Consider the following 15,307-nt stretch of genomic DNA (forward strand, 5'->3'; position numbering starts at 1 on the left):
CAAGTCATTTTCTGAAGTACTAAACAACATAAAGTGGGCATGCCACCACAGAGATAGCGCATGTGCGTTCCAACGGCTTAAATGTGCAAGCTGCAAATAAAACAACCTTTACTAGGGTCTCTTGACCTCCTGTGTTCTGCTGCAATATGCATCTGCTGGAGAAAGAACAGAGCGATGGAGAGAACCATCTAGGGTGCAGTGTAGAGAAACTAGCCATCTTTGTCCTGCAGTTACCTGGGGCTTCAGGAAGGCTAGCACTAACTGTGGTGGCTCTTCATTGATGATGTTCATAGCCCCTACAATGTCAAGATAATTTTTAAATAATCATTTTCTGCACAAATACAGCATCTGGTTTTGTAGATGACACAAAGGCTTAGAGCCTTAGAGAGTTATAATGCTGGAGGAAAGAAATGTGAGGAAAGATTAAGAGTAAGTGTAGTAGTCCGCTTCCTTAGACTTTGGTGAAAATATCAGAGTGCAGCCTACTCATATAGCTGCTGTAACAGGGGAGCCTGACTGACATGGCCTAGTCACAGAGGCACACTTTCACAGTGAACTATGGGCCTAGTCACAGAGGCACACTTTCACAGTGAACTATGGGCCTAGTCACAGAGGCACACTTTCACAGTGAACTATGGGCCTAGTCACAGAGGCACACTTTCACAGTGAACTTCACCATCTCAAATCCATATTAAGTTCACTCACTGCACACTTACTGAGGTGGATCTGAAGATACAAGGACAGATCCACAAGAGTTACAACATGCCTAGTCAATGTGTCAAAGCGCGTTAAGACACAGAAGCGGCCCACTGACAGCAATCACTGCCAGGAAGGGGATGGGATGGAGCAGAACTTCACAGAGCGTCCCGAGAGATGAAAGGTTCCCAGGCACGAGAGAAGGGGAAAATGTGCAAAGTATGAGGTCGGCCTGCTATCTGTGGTCCAGGAGGGCTAGTTTTACTAGTAAATGAGGACAGAAAAGCTGGCAGGGACAAGAACTGCAGGTGCACATCATGCTGCACAGTTTGACTTTCACAGAACAAATTAAGAAAACAATGAAAGCTTTAAGATAGTGGGTGAAGTGATTCTCCAGCAGACCTTATTCCCAAACAAACCTACAAGTAGACCTTTAAATACTTACCCAACCCTAGTAAGCTGATAAACAGGATATGGGAAAAGTAATGGAATAAACCGTTATCATTCTCACAGGCAATTTAATTATAAGTTCACTGATTCTAATCATTTAAAGAAGGAAAATTAAGTTGAAGTTGAGTAGTAACGTTACTCCTTCCGTGGGACATGGCAGGGAATTTTCCATTGCAGTTATGTCACCACTTCCATCTTTTCCCCACCGGTCATCACTGTCAAATCCAGGTGAACCCTTGTTGTGCTAGTTAGTTTTTGTTACCTTGACACAAACTAGAGTCATCTGTGAAGAGGGCCCCTTCAACTGAGGAACTGTCTGCATCAGATTGGCCTGTGGGCATATTCTTGATGTGGGAGAGCACAGAGATCAGAGGGCAGTGCCATCCCTGGGTTCTGCTTCAGCTCCTACCTTGGCGTCCCTCAATGACACACTGCAAGCTGAATGATGAAGTAACCTCTCCCTCCCTCCCCCAAAGGCAGGGTTTCTCTGTATAGTCCCTAGCTATCCTGGAACTCTGTAGACTAGCCTTACCTTCAACTTAGAGATTCACCTGCCTCTGCCTACAGAGTGCTGGGACTAAAGAACTGAACCACCACACTCAGCTGAAATAACCCTTTTCTTCCCCCAAGGTGCTTTTAGTCACTAGAGAACTGTGAGCATAGTATATTTTCTTTTTCCTTGACATAAATGTTTCTTTAAACATAAATGTTTAAAACTATGAAAATAAATAATAGTAAGTGCCAACTCAAAAATTTCATAAAGAATGAAACTTAGGTACTTAGGTAATTTCTAGAAAGGTGAATGAAATGAATGCAAGCAATGGATTTCAAAAAATTCCCCCACTAGCATAATCTTAATGTAGGTCTGAGCTCTGAAAAGCATCACAACACACTTCTATGGCCTGGCACTCAAATGCAGAAAGCCACAACACTGGCAAGTAAAGGAGGAAGAACATTCCCCACCGTTGGCAATCTGTGAACTCGGGGGCCTTTCTGGGTTGTCTTATTGAAGACTACTAAAACAGCAGTGGACTGGAAGAGCCAGTTCTACAGAGTGGACTCCCATAGCTCAAAAAGGGCAAAGACACTCGTAACAACTTCAAGCTTCCCTTTTCCTTAGTAAGAGTCCACTATGCAAATAAACAATGTATTAACATCTATTCTTACCTACTTAATAGCCACCAGAGCACTTTACCCAATATGACTATTTATACTGAGCTCTAAGAACATTTTTTCATTTAATATTAAGACCCAAAAAGTGATCTGGGCTGAAGCAGCTGGTAACTACTAAAGAACGAGGGAGACAGAGAAAGGCCCATATGGTCTTTATACCATAAGAATCCAGCAGCACCTGGTACAGGCTATTAGTACTAACTAGGAATGGCCACCTTAGCAGACAAGAGCATTATTTTAATAAAGCAGAAGAGTACCTCATTAACCTGGTATTCCTTGAGCATGAAAGTAACTGAGAGTAAAGCATAGCACAACTCTTTCACACACCTACACCTGGACAACTCACACCTCTTCCTTTTCCTGTCTCCCTGTACAGGGAGAGTGGCTGGTAACCACTTACATTAACAAGAGACTCCTTAAACTTGATGTGAAGTCTGTAATTAGAAAGGGCAATGACGGCATCCTCAGCACGGCCCACATACTCGGTGCTCTCTCCATGAAGTTCAAGAAAAGGGACCTGAAAAACAGAAGAAGAAACCTTTCAGAGCTCCAGAGCAGAGAAGCCAAATCTCCAAAAGCAAGCAGGTGAATAAACCATCACGTGAACAAGTAGACAATAAACTCTCTGCCATACAAGTTTAAAGAAAGAATCCAAAAGATGGCATATCCAAAAAAAGTCTAAAGGGAATAATCATCTCAAACAAAGACTTTTTAAGAAATAACTTGCAAAAATGAATGGCGTTTTCCAGATTGCATTTTTATAAGTACCATTTAAGATGTGTCTATTATATATTACTTCAATCCACTAGTTTTGCTCCATCATTACTGTGATGCCAAACACATATTACAGAATTATTTATTTATTTATTTTGGTTTTTCGAGACAGGGTTTCTCTGTGTAGCCTTGGCCATCCTGGACTCACATTGTAGACCAGGCTGGCCTCGAACTCACAGGGATCCACCTGCCTCTGCCTCCTGAGTGCTGGGATTAAAGGCGTGCACCACCACCGCCCAGCTCATATTACAGAATTTAAAATGGCCTGTAATTACCTGAAGATTCTCATCCTCCCCGAATCAGCTGCTTCCTGGGAAAGATCTGATTGGCCTGGATGCACTCAAGGCTATGCCGCATTTCTTCATCCTGGAAAATCCCACAATGTTTAAATAATTTTAAAACTTTTACTAATCATCCATATTTTATTTTTCTGCCATGTCTACCTACATAATCACAATAATAATCCAATGACTAGCACGAAATACTTTAGATACAGGAACGAACACTCTGTTCAAAACAAAACTACATACATACACAACACACTCATCCATCCACACATACACTCATCCATCCATACATACACTCATCCACACATACATACACTCATCCATCCACACATACACTCATCCATCCATACATACACTCATCCATACATACATACACTCATCCATACATACATACACTCATCCATCCATACATACACTCATCCATACATACATACACTCATCCATCCACACATACACTCATCCATCCACACATACACTCATCCATCCACACATACACTCATCCATACACACATACACTCATCCACACATACATACACTCATCCATACATACATACACTCATCCATCCACACATACACTCATCCATCCACACATACACTCATCCATCCACACATACACTCATCCATCCACACATACACTCATCCATCCACACATACACTCATCCATACATACATACACTCATCCATCCACACATACACTCATCCATCCATACATACACTCATCCATCCACACATACACTCATCCATCCACACATACACTCATCCATCCACACATACACTCATCCATACATACATACACTCATCCATACATACATACACTCATCCATCCACACATACACTCATCCATCCACACATACACTCACCATACATACATACACTCATCCATCCACACATACCACCATCCACACATACACTCATCCATCCACACATACACTCATCCATCCACACATACACTCATCCATCCACACATACACTCATCCATCCACACATACACTCATCCATCCACACATACACTCATCCATACATACATACACTCATCCATACATACATACACTCATCCACACATACATACACTCATCCATACATACATACACTCATCCATCCACACATACACTCATCCATCCACACATACACTCATCCATACATACATACACTCATCCATACATACATACACTCATCCATACATACATACACTCATCCACACATACATACACTCATCCTCATCCATACATACACACTCATCCATACACATACACTCATCCATCCACACATACACTCATCCATCCACACATACACTCATCCATCCACACATACACTCATCCATACATACATACACTCATCCATCCACACATACACTCATCCATACATACATACACTCATCCATACATACATACACTCATCCATACATACATACACTCATCCATACATACATACACTCATCCATACATACATACACTCATCCATACATACATACACTCATCCATACATACATACACTCATCCACACATACATACACTCATCCATACATACATACACTCATCCATACATACATACACCATCCACACTACATACACTCACCACACATACATACACTCATCCATCCACACATACACTCATCCATCCATCACATACACTCATCCATACATACATACACTCATCCATACATACATACACTCATCCATACATACATACACTCATCCACACATACATACACTCATCCATACATACATACACTCATCCATCCACACATACACTCATCCATCCACACATACACTCATCCATCCATACATACACTCATCCATCCACACATACACTCATCCATCCACACATACACTCATCCATCCACACATACACTCATCCATCCACACATACACTCATCCATCCATACATACACTCATCATCACACATACACTCATCCATCCATCCACACTACACTCATCCATCCATACATACCTCATCCATACTACATACACTCATCCATACATAATACACTCATCCAACCATACATACACTCATCCATACTACATACACATCCATACATACATACACTCATCCACACATACATACACTCATCCATCCACCATACACTCAGCCATACACAATACACTCATCCATCACATACATACACTCATCCATACATACATACACTCATCCATACATACATACACTCATCCATCCACATACACTCATCCTACATACATACATCATCCATACATACATACACTCATCCATACATACATACACTCATCCATCCATACATACACTCACCATCCACATACATACACTCATCCATACCTACATACACTCATCCATCACATACATACACTCATCATACATACATACACTCATCCATACATACATACACTCATCCATACATACATACACTCATCCATCCATACATACACTCATCCATACATACATACACTCATCCATACATACATACACTCATCCACACATACATACACTCATCCATACATACATACACTCATCCATACATACATACACTCATCCATACATACATACACTCATCCATACATACATACACTCATCCATACATACACTCATCCATCCATACATACACTCATCCACACATACATACACTCATCCATCCACACATACACTCATCCATCCACACATACACTCATCCATACATACATACACTCATCCATACATACATACACTCATCCATACATAACATCACCATCCATCCACACATACACTCATCCATCCACACATACATTCATCCATACATACATACACTCATCCATACATACATACACTCATCCATACATACATACACTCATCCACACATACATACACTCATCCATACATACATACACTCATCCATACATACATACACTCATCCATACATACATACACTCATCCATCCATACATACACTCACCTACATACATACACTCATCCATCCATACATACACTCATCCATACATACATACACTCACACTCACCATACACTACACGCATCCACACATACATACACTCATCCATACATACATACACTCATCCATACATACATACACTCATCCATACACACATACACTCATCCACACATACATACACTCATCCATCCATACATACACTCATCCATACATACATACACTCATCCATCCATACATACACTCATCCATACATACATACACTCATCCATACACACATACACTCATCCACACATACATACACTCATCCATACATACATACACTCATCCATACATACATACACTCATCCATACATACATACACTCATCCATCCATACATACACTCATCCATACATACATACACTCATCCATACATACATACACTCATCCATACATACATACACTCATCCATACATACATACACTCATCCATACATACATACACTCATCCATCCATACATACACTCATCCATACATACATACACTCATCCATACATACATACACTCATCCATCCACACATACACTCATCCATACATACATACACTCATCCATACACACATACACTCATCCATCCATACATACACTCATCCATCCATACATACACTCATCCATACACACATACACTCATCCACACATACATACACTCATCCATACACACATACACTCATCCACACATACATACACTCATCCATACATACATACACTCATCCATACATACATACACTCATCCATACATACATACACTCATCCATACATACATACATACACTCATACACTCATCCATCCATCCATACATACATACATACATACACTCATACATACATACATACATACATACATACATACATACATCAGACGATGTTACAGAGAACAATTTCTTTAGTCCTCAAAGCTTTGCTTATACATCCCTAGGATTAGTGAGATGTACCTGGCTGTGTTCCATCTTTTCTGCCAATATGGCCCAGATGCCACTGAAACACCCACTGTGTTTTTCAGTGAAAGATACGGGAAGGGTATGTACATCACCCCATCTGCTATGGGGTCAAAAGAGTGTTGAAGACACAATAGGAAAGGCAGGAAATTGTTTCTGTCTAAAAAACAAATTTATATAAATGTGTGCTATGTGTGATCAGGTACGTTAATTAGCTCAATGTGACCATTCTATAATATATGCTTATTTTGCAATACATTTCACAATAAATATTTCACAATTCTGCCAATCAGTTAAAGAAAAAAGCATGAGTGGCTATCTCACAAGTCCCTACACACACACACACACACACACACACACACACACACACACACACCATTTTCACTGTGTCTTGCTTCCTAGAATTATTTAGGAAGAGAGAGGAAGTGAACCTGAGCCTCACATATGCAACATGCACTGAGTTACACCCCCAAACCAGCTTCCTAGTAAAGGAGGAAATGAAAATCCTGGAGTCAAGCATTCCCTATTTCACTCTTGCCTCCACTGACTGACTGACTTAATGTATGCTGCTCTTAGGATTCAGCTTCTATAAATATAGCCATTCTATTCCTATTGGATTGGTACTGAGAAACTGACAAAGGAGGTAGAAATAAATTAGAGACTGGCAAAAAAAATTATTTCTTACAAAAGAAAAACAGATGTATTAGTGTTCATGTATTATCAAGACAAAAGTCCAACTCTAATTTTCTGATTTTTGGTGCTTACCATGACCAGGCCAGGTCAAGAAAGAGTCCGTCCTTCTCCAGTCTCTGACAAGGCTCTTCTTTCTCTTCTGCTTGAGACCTTTATTTTAGGAAGAAAAAAAGAAAGGGGTAAAATTGCCAATAGTTTTTCCCCTAGTTGGCCATACCCTAATTAAAGAGGTTGCATATATAGACCTGAAAGTCAACCATAGTCAGCCCAGAAAAAGTTGCCTATCAGCCAGCTAAATTGTCATCATTAGTTCTAAACCGAATAATGCCTTTGTGACACTACTACTAACTTTAACTAGTTCTGTAAGAAAAGTGAAAACACTAACATTCCTGTGTTGACAGTAATTTTCAAATGTTACAAACCTTGCAGAAAGACTTTTAAAAAGCAATAATGAGGCTGGGTGCATCTCCCAGCCCTTGAGATGCAGAGGCAGTTGGATCCCTGTGAGTTCGAGGCCAGCCTGGTCTACAATGTGAGTCCAGGGCAGCTAAGGCTACAGAGAGACACTGTCTTGAAAAACAAAACAAAACAAAATGCAATAATGAAAATCAGCCTGCAAACAGAATAGTCTACTAATGTTAAGATGTTTGTGGAGCCTATCTTACTGAAAATGGGTCTCCCCATCTAAGGATACACGGTATTACTTTATTATTCTGATATCCTGTGCTTACCTGAAAAATTATTTACTACTGTAATAATTTCACTTGTGTTTCTAAGAACAAAAGGAGAGCACCCAACTAGAAATGCAAAGGTGGGCTACTAGGAGTGCTATGCCTTTCTCTGCATAGGTTAGCACACACATACCCAGTATTTTATTTTGCTGAATGAAGTTTGAAAGAAAGAAAGAAAGAAAGAAAGAAAGAAAGAAAGAAAGAAAGAAAGAAAGAAAGAAAGAAAAGAAAAGAAAGAAAGAAAGAAAGAAAGAAAGAAAGAAAGAAAGACAAAAAAATGACATTTGAGGAGTCTGATCCTCATCCGTTGCAGGAGCAGCATGAAGGGAAAGAGAGCATCAAAGGCAGGCAGGGCCAGGGCCGAGCGGAGCGCCTCTGCTGGGCTATGAGAAGAGGCTGACTTTCACAGAGTGCTCTGGCTGGGGGCTTGGTACTAGTTGGCTGATGGAAACAAGGGGCAAAGGAAGCTACTGAGAGCTGCTAGAAGTGACAAATCCAATAAAAAGCACTGGACTGACAAGGCTGCATGACACAAACGCTGTTGCCAGATTATATCCATAGTCTTTGAAGCATCTAGTCACCAAAACAACAACAAAATCAATCCACTAAATGTGAACGTTTCCTCAAGCCTTACTAGACTGGAAAACTGGAGCACTATAAAACCTCAGACATGATGTCATAAAAACTCGGGAGATTCATATACATATATGAAATTATTAAAGAATAAATTAATATTTTAAAAATGACTCATGCTTGAGAGTTGGCTCACTGGTTAAGAACATGTATTACTCTTCCAGTGGCCCTGAGTTCAATGCCCAGCATCCTTATCAGGCGGCTGGGAACCTCCTATTGCTCCACCTTGAGGGGATATGCTGTCTTTAGCCTCCAAGGGGACCAATACGCACGTGACATATGTTAACACAAACAAACACACAATAAAAAATAATGTAAGGGCAAGAGAAATGACCCAGGGGTTAAGAGCCCTGGCTGCTCTTCTAGAGAAGCCGAACATCCCCAAGGCCACGTGGCTACTCACAACATCTACCTAGAACTGCAGCTCAAGGGCCTGATGCCTTCTTCTGGCCTCCATGGACACCAGCCAGGCACATACATGGCACTCAGACATACATGCAGTCAAAACACCCATACACATAAAATAAAATTTTAAATTAATAAATGTTTATTTGTAAAATATAAAATAAATCTTTTTTTTTTTAAGATCAAGATGATTTATGAGCCAACCTAAAGAGATTTACTGGTCAAAATAGTTAAGAGCAATGAACTGAGCTTCACTGTCTTTAAATATGAATTCATAACAAACACATTCTCCGATACATACCCACTGGAGATGCAAGGGAAACAATCTCTTGTTTTTAAATATTGGCTAAGAATCAGCCTGTGCGGGAAATCTAGCTCATGCCTAGCACATGCAGTATAAGGCCCTTAGTTAAATTCCTAGCACAGTAAGACTAACACCCTGCCTTTCATATACAAATAAAACCTATGTAGTTAAGAGAGAAGTATTCTGCCTACTACATAAAGGGGAGAATCAGGCACTACTCTTATGACTGCTGGTAAAATGTAAGATGCAAAGAATGATCTGGTCTATAAGAGAAATTACCCAAATTCTCAAATAAATTTCTAGACAACAGAGTTGAAAGGGAAGCTTATAAATTAAGAGACTCTAGTGGGGACTGGAGATATGACTCAGCAGTTAAGAGCACTTGTTCTTCCAGAAGAGCAGAGTTCAGTTCCCAGCACCCACACGGCACTCACAGCTATCTGTCTGTCACTCCAGTTCCAAGAGATGTAACACCTTCTGACTGAATGGGCACCCAGCATGCACACAGTACATACACATACATCCAGAATATATAAATAGCTCTAAGATAAGCAACTGCTTCAACCAATTGCAACATAAGGACATTACTTGGATCCTAATTCAAAAAGAGTATAAAAACAAATTGAAACATTATGAGAACTTTGACAACAATACTTGATGTTATTACATGGCTTATTAACTATATACACAGTTGTGGTATGGATTTTTTGCACGTGGTTTTAGGCTTGTTTTTTCTAAATTTAAATTTATCACTGAACTACACACAGATGAAATGGTAAACAAGGGGGCAGGTGGAATGAAGAGGACTTCTACAACACCACGGGGCACGAGTGCTGGACAACACTGTAGAAAACTTCTCATCCAATTTGGACCATCATTTCAATCTCCTACTAAGCCTGGAATCTCTCAACATCTAGAAACTGAACCACAAATGCAATCACTAGATTGCTTAACTATTCTCTCCAAATTTGGGGCGCCCACTCCAAAGTATTATGTGCCCCAACTGAACCTGAAGAAACCTTAAGAGAACGGTGTCCCATTCCCTCAAATGGGGGGGGGGGTGTTGGATAGGTTGCTGTATGCTCGCTTGATCTACAAATGCTTAATCTCATCAGGAGGTGGCCTTAAGTCATTATTGGTCTTATACAGAGAAAAAATTAGGGGAAACGCAGGAACGTCTCTTTTTGCCTTTATCTTGCATACACAGGCAAGGAGATGGGAGCCGAAAAGAAAGAAAGGGAGATTTAGGAACATGGAGGACAGAACAAAAGCTAGATGATTGAACCTACTCTTTAACTCGATGCCTTAATTGTTACTTATAAGGACTGTTATGTCTAAGTCATTGCTATAGAATTTAGTATTTTGATACAAAACATGGGCATGTCAAATACTTGGCAGATTTTAACACACGAATATATGTCCTAAGTCTAACAGATAGATATGACTCTATTGATATATGAGGTAAAATAGTTGAATAAGGTCTTCAAAAGCCTCAGAGGCGCACAGAATATGGCATTTAAAGCTGTTCTTACAATCCTAAATTTCTTTGACAACAAAACAAGTTAACTCCTGACAACACCCAGCCGACCTCAAAGAAGATGATGAGCAAAGAGCCTCCTTATGGACATGGCTTCAAAGGTGGCAAAACAGCCACTGAGCAAAATGTCCTTGTTCCTGCCACAAACAGAATCTGTCTGAAAATGGGCAACTTAGAGGCAGCCATACTCTGCCAAGTCAGGGTAAGCAAGTCCTCAATAGTTCCTACCCTGTGAACAAGTCTGGAAGAAATATTAGGCCAGAAAGTTGAAGATGAGTCTCCAACAGTATAAAGTGTATTGGGTGACTGGTCAGGAATTAAACTGTCTTAAGTCAATTTGTACATTTTGGAAGCTGCTAACCCACACTGCAGGTTCAATCAGGATTTTAAGTTTTATTCCTTCTCAAGTCTCTGGGGGACATTGAAGACAAGATAGTATAGTTTTATAACCAAGTTTAGCTGGTTAGGGGACAAGATCATTTTAGATCAAGATAAAGAAGTTAAGCTATTAGAGTTGAGATAGGATAAATATTGAATCTCATTCGGAAATTTAGATCCAACAAGACAGGAAAAACTTCAAATGAGACGAACGCAGATGGCCAAGTCACTATGAATGTAACATGTATAGAACTCAGTATTCTCATAATTGTCACATGGTTCTCCCTGCTGCATGTACTTTTGTAGTTTGTTTTATACATGTGTAATAAAGTAAAAGTACTAAATTTAAAAAAGAAAAGAAAAAAAATGGGGCACAAGCTGTAATTTTTCAAGACCAGCGAGATGGATAAGTGGAGATGAAATTATTTTCTCCACTTTTGTATTCATTTTTTTTTTCATAATAAAATTTCCTTACCATCGTTCAAGACTCTCAAATATACAGTGTAGCACTTTTAAGTTTTCAAAGGAACTACAAGGAGGATGTTGAAGCTCTAACTGCATTTCTGTTTATTTCATCTCTATTATTCCGTATCTTGATAGGCAAAATATGCAATCAACCTTGATGTTCACCGAATGAGTAACTATATATACAATGAAACAACAGTCAGCCATAAAAAGAAGAGAATTCTATCATTGTAGCAATGTGATGGAATTAGAGGACATTATGTTAAGTAGATTAAAAACAGAAAAATAAATACTGTATTTTTACTTTATATATGACACATGAAAACTAAAATTTTGATCTCAAACAAGTTGAAAATGTAACAGTTGTCACTAGAACCTGGGAAGGGTGCTGGGGAAGGAGATGAGAGAGGTAGTTGGTGAGTAAACAAGTACAGTGGTTAAAAGAGGAACAACTTCTAACACCTGACAGCACAAGAGACTACATACAGATAGGAAGGAATTCCGGATGTTCCTCACACAAAGACACTGTGATGTATCATATAGGTTGTATTCATATAGAGAAATGCACTAACATAGTCTACAATTCATAATAATAACAACTGTGTGCCAATTAAGCATGTGTGTTTGTATATATGTGTGTAGATATATATACATACATATATACAATACTGGAGAATTAATTTAAAAATCAAAGTGTTAGCCTCATAAAACTAGTGTTAATATTTATCAAAATGCATCTAGTATCTATTAATATTTTTTCTAAATTTCCAAAGAAAATTTAGAGAAGGACACATATATCAAAGCTAGCTATAAGAAATAAAATGCAGTCAACATCAATGACAGTGAAGTATAAATCAAGACCCAGTTACAAAGTAAGCTCTTGATGAGTAAGCATATCATATACACATAAGCTATGTTTCCTAACAAATCCTTTTTGGAGGGCAGAAAGAAGCCAGGATGACAGGATCTTTCTGGAACTCGCTGGCTGGCCTCAAAACTCACAGAAATCCTACTGCCTCTGCCTCCCAAGTGCTGGGATTTAAGGCATGTACTACCATGCCTGGCCTAACTTTTTTGTAAGTATAAATCCTATGAAAGTTGTACTCAATTTAAAGTATTCACTCAAAGATAATGTCTATTTCTATAACAAATAATGATCCTGAAAAAAGGCTGCAAAAGGCTTACTTTTAAATAAAGGTGACCAATCAGAAATGATAGTCTTCTGGAATAGGGACCACCATCCATTCTTGACCCAACAAAGACCTTTACATATTAAAACAAAAAACAAAAAACCCTAAAAAGCCACTGAGGCGAAAACGTGCTGGTGGGATCAGAAAGCTGCAGATGTTGAAGGTGGAGATTTGCATGAAGGACGGACCATGTCAACACAGGGTTAAGACTGCACTCCAAGTACAGTAACTACCAAGTGGTTTCAAACTGCAGACAGACAGGATCTGATGACTTTAAGAGCCCTCTGGCTGATGTGGGATAAATGGATTAGAAGAAGAAAACAATTTTTAAAAATTAGGAAACAACTATAGGAAAGGGATGGTATTTCTATTTAGAACAGAAGACAGGGCCATACAGACAAGAAAAACTAGGTATTTGAAGAATGTTTGAAAATTTAACAAGGGTGTATATTAAAGCCTGGCGGTGAGAGCTAAACAAAATTAGAGAATTTATAATTTAGGCCAGAATTGCACTGCCTGGCGTCACACTAACCCAGCAATCTGCTCTAATCTTCTGGCTTCTTCTCATTTCCTGGCTCGTTCCATCTTCACCTGAGTTCTCTCTCTGTAACCCATCTCTCCATTACTGTCCTAGGAAAACTGTCTCCTCCTCTCTGTAAAACTGCTTAAGTAGCTTCCCTTTCCTCTCTCTTCTCATGAGTGTTGGCCGTATCCTATTCCGTCATGTCTTCTCTGATTCGAGACCTTTTCTGCCACTCAATCAGACATCACTTTCAAACATGGGTGCTTCCTTCTACAAACTAACTCTACCTTCATTGTTTGGGATTAAAGGCATGTGCCACCACATCTGGACCTAAGCTTTTCTTACTTGATACTTGCTCTATACCAAGCTGGCCTTGAACTCTGATCTGCTTGCCTCTGTCTCCTGGATTAAAGGCATGTTTGTAGTCCAGCCAGATGATCTCACAGACCTACAAGGTCTTTGGATGTGCTCTCTTGCCAGAACAGCCAGGTTCTGAATTAACATTCCTCTGCTGCACTTCATTCCACCCACATTTATGTACAGCTACCATTAACTATTTTATACTTTTAATTCAAAAAAAAGTATGTATTTATAAAAACACATAAAACATAACCCCAGAAGTGGAAGGGGAATTAAGAGAATCACACTATATTTACTATTCTCTAATTTTTTTATTCTAATAATAAATCAAAATCTTCCTTTATCAGTACATACATTTGGGTTGCAGTTCAATATTTCATTATATCTCAATCTATCATAATCTACAGACTACTTGGTCAAATATTTATATTGTTTCCATTTTCCCATTATCACTCAAAAAGCCATTTAAAACAACAATAAAACCTATCCTTCCATCTCTAGACAAGTCACTATTTCAGTAGTACTGGGTCTTAAACAATTTATTAAATGAAAAATATAAACCTTGAAGGAAGGAATATAAGGGCTATTATTACTAAAGAGTACACATACATATGCTTCTAAAATCACCAGCATATCAACCTGACTGTGTTGGTTTTGTTTGTTTGCTTTGTCTTTTGAGGCACAACCAGGAAATGAAAGCACAGCTGACCTCAAACTTAGAATTTTTGGTTTCTTGGAAGCTGGGATTATAAGCACATCCCCACGCCAGGCCTCAACTCTGTAAAAGTTCTAAGTGTTCTGTTTTTTTTTTTTTTTAATTAAGGTAAATTACACATAAGCAATA

General features: G+C 39.1%; 1 protein-coding gene across 1 annotated transcript in view; it reads right to left on the reverse strand.

Annotated features, from left to right (window-relative positions):
• Mtmr3 (myotubularin related protein 3) overlaps positions 1–3,456 on the reverse strand; it is a 37,258-nt gene extending 33,802 nt beyond the window's left edge. The window contains 3 exon segments of the mRNA XM_051165376.1: positions 2,720–2,836; positions 3,369–3,386; positions 3,388–3,456. Coding sequence (XP_051021333.1) covers positions 2,720–2,836; positions 3,369–3,386; positions 3,388–3,450 — 198 coding nt within the window. The 5' untranslated portion in view covers positions 3,451–3,456.
• Positions 3,457–15,307: the final 11,851 nt, after the last annotated feature.

Source organism: Acomys russatus, chromosome 22, assembly GCF_903995435.1.
Source record: "Acomys russatus chromosome 22, mAcoRus1.1, whole genome shotgun sequence".
Taxonomy (NCBI): domain Eukaryota; kingdom Metazoa; phylum Chordata; class Mammalia; order Rodentia; family Muridae; genus Acomys; species Acomys russatus.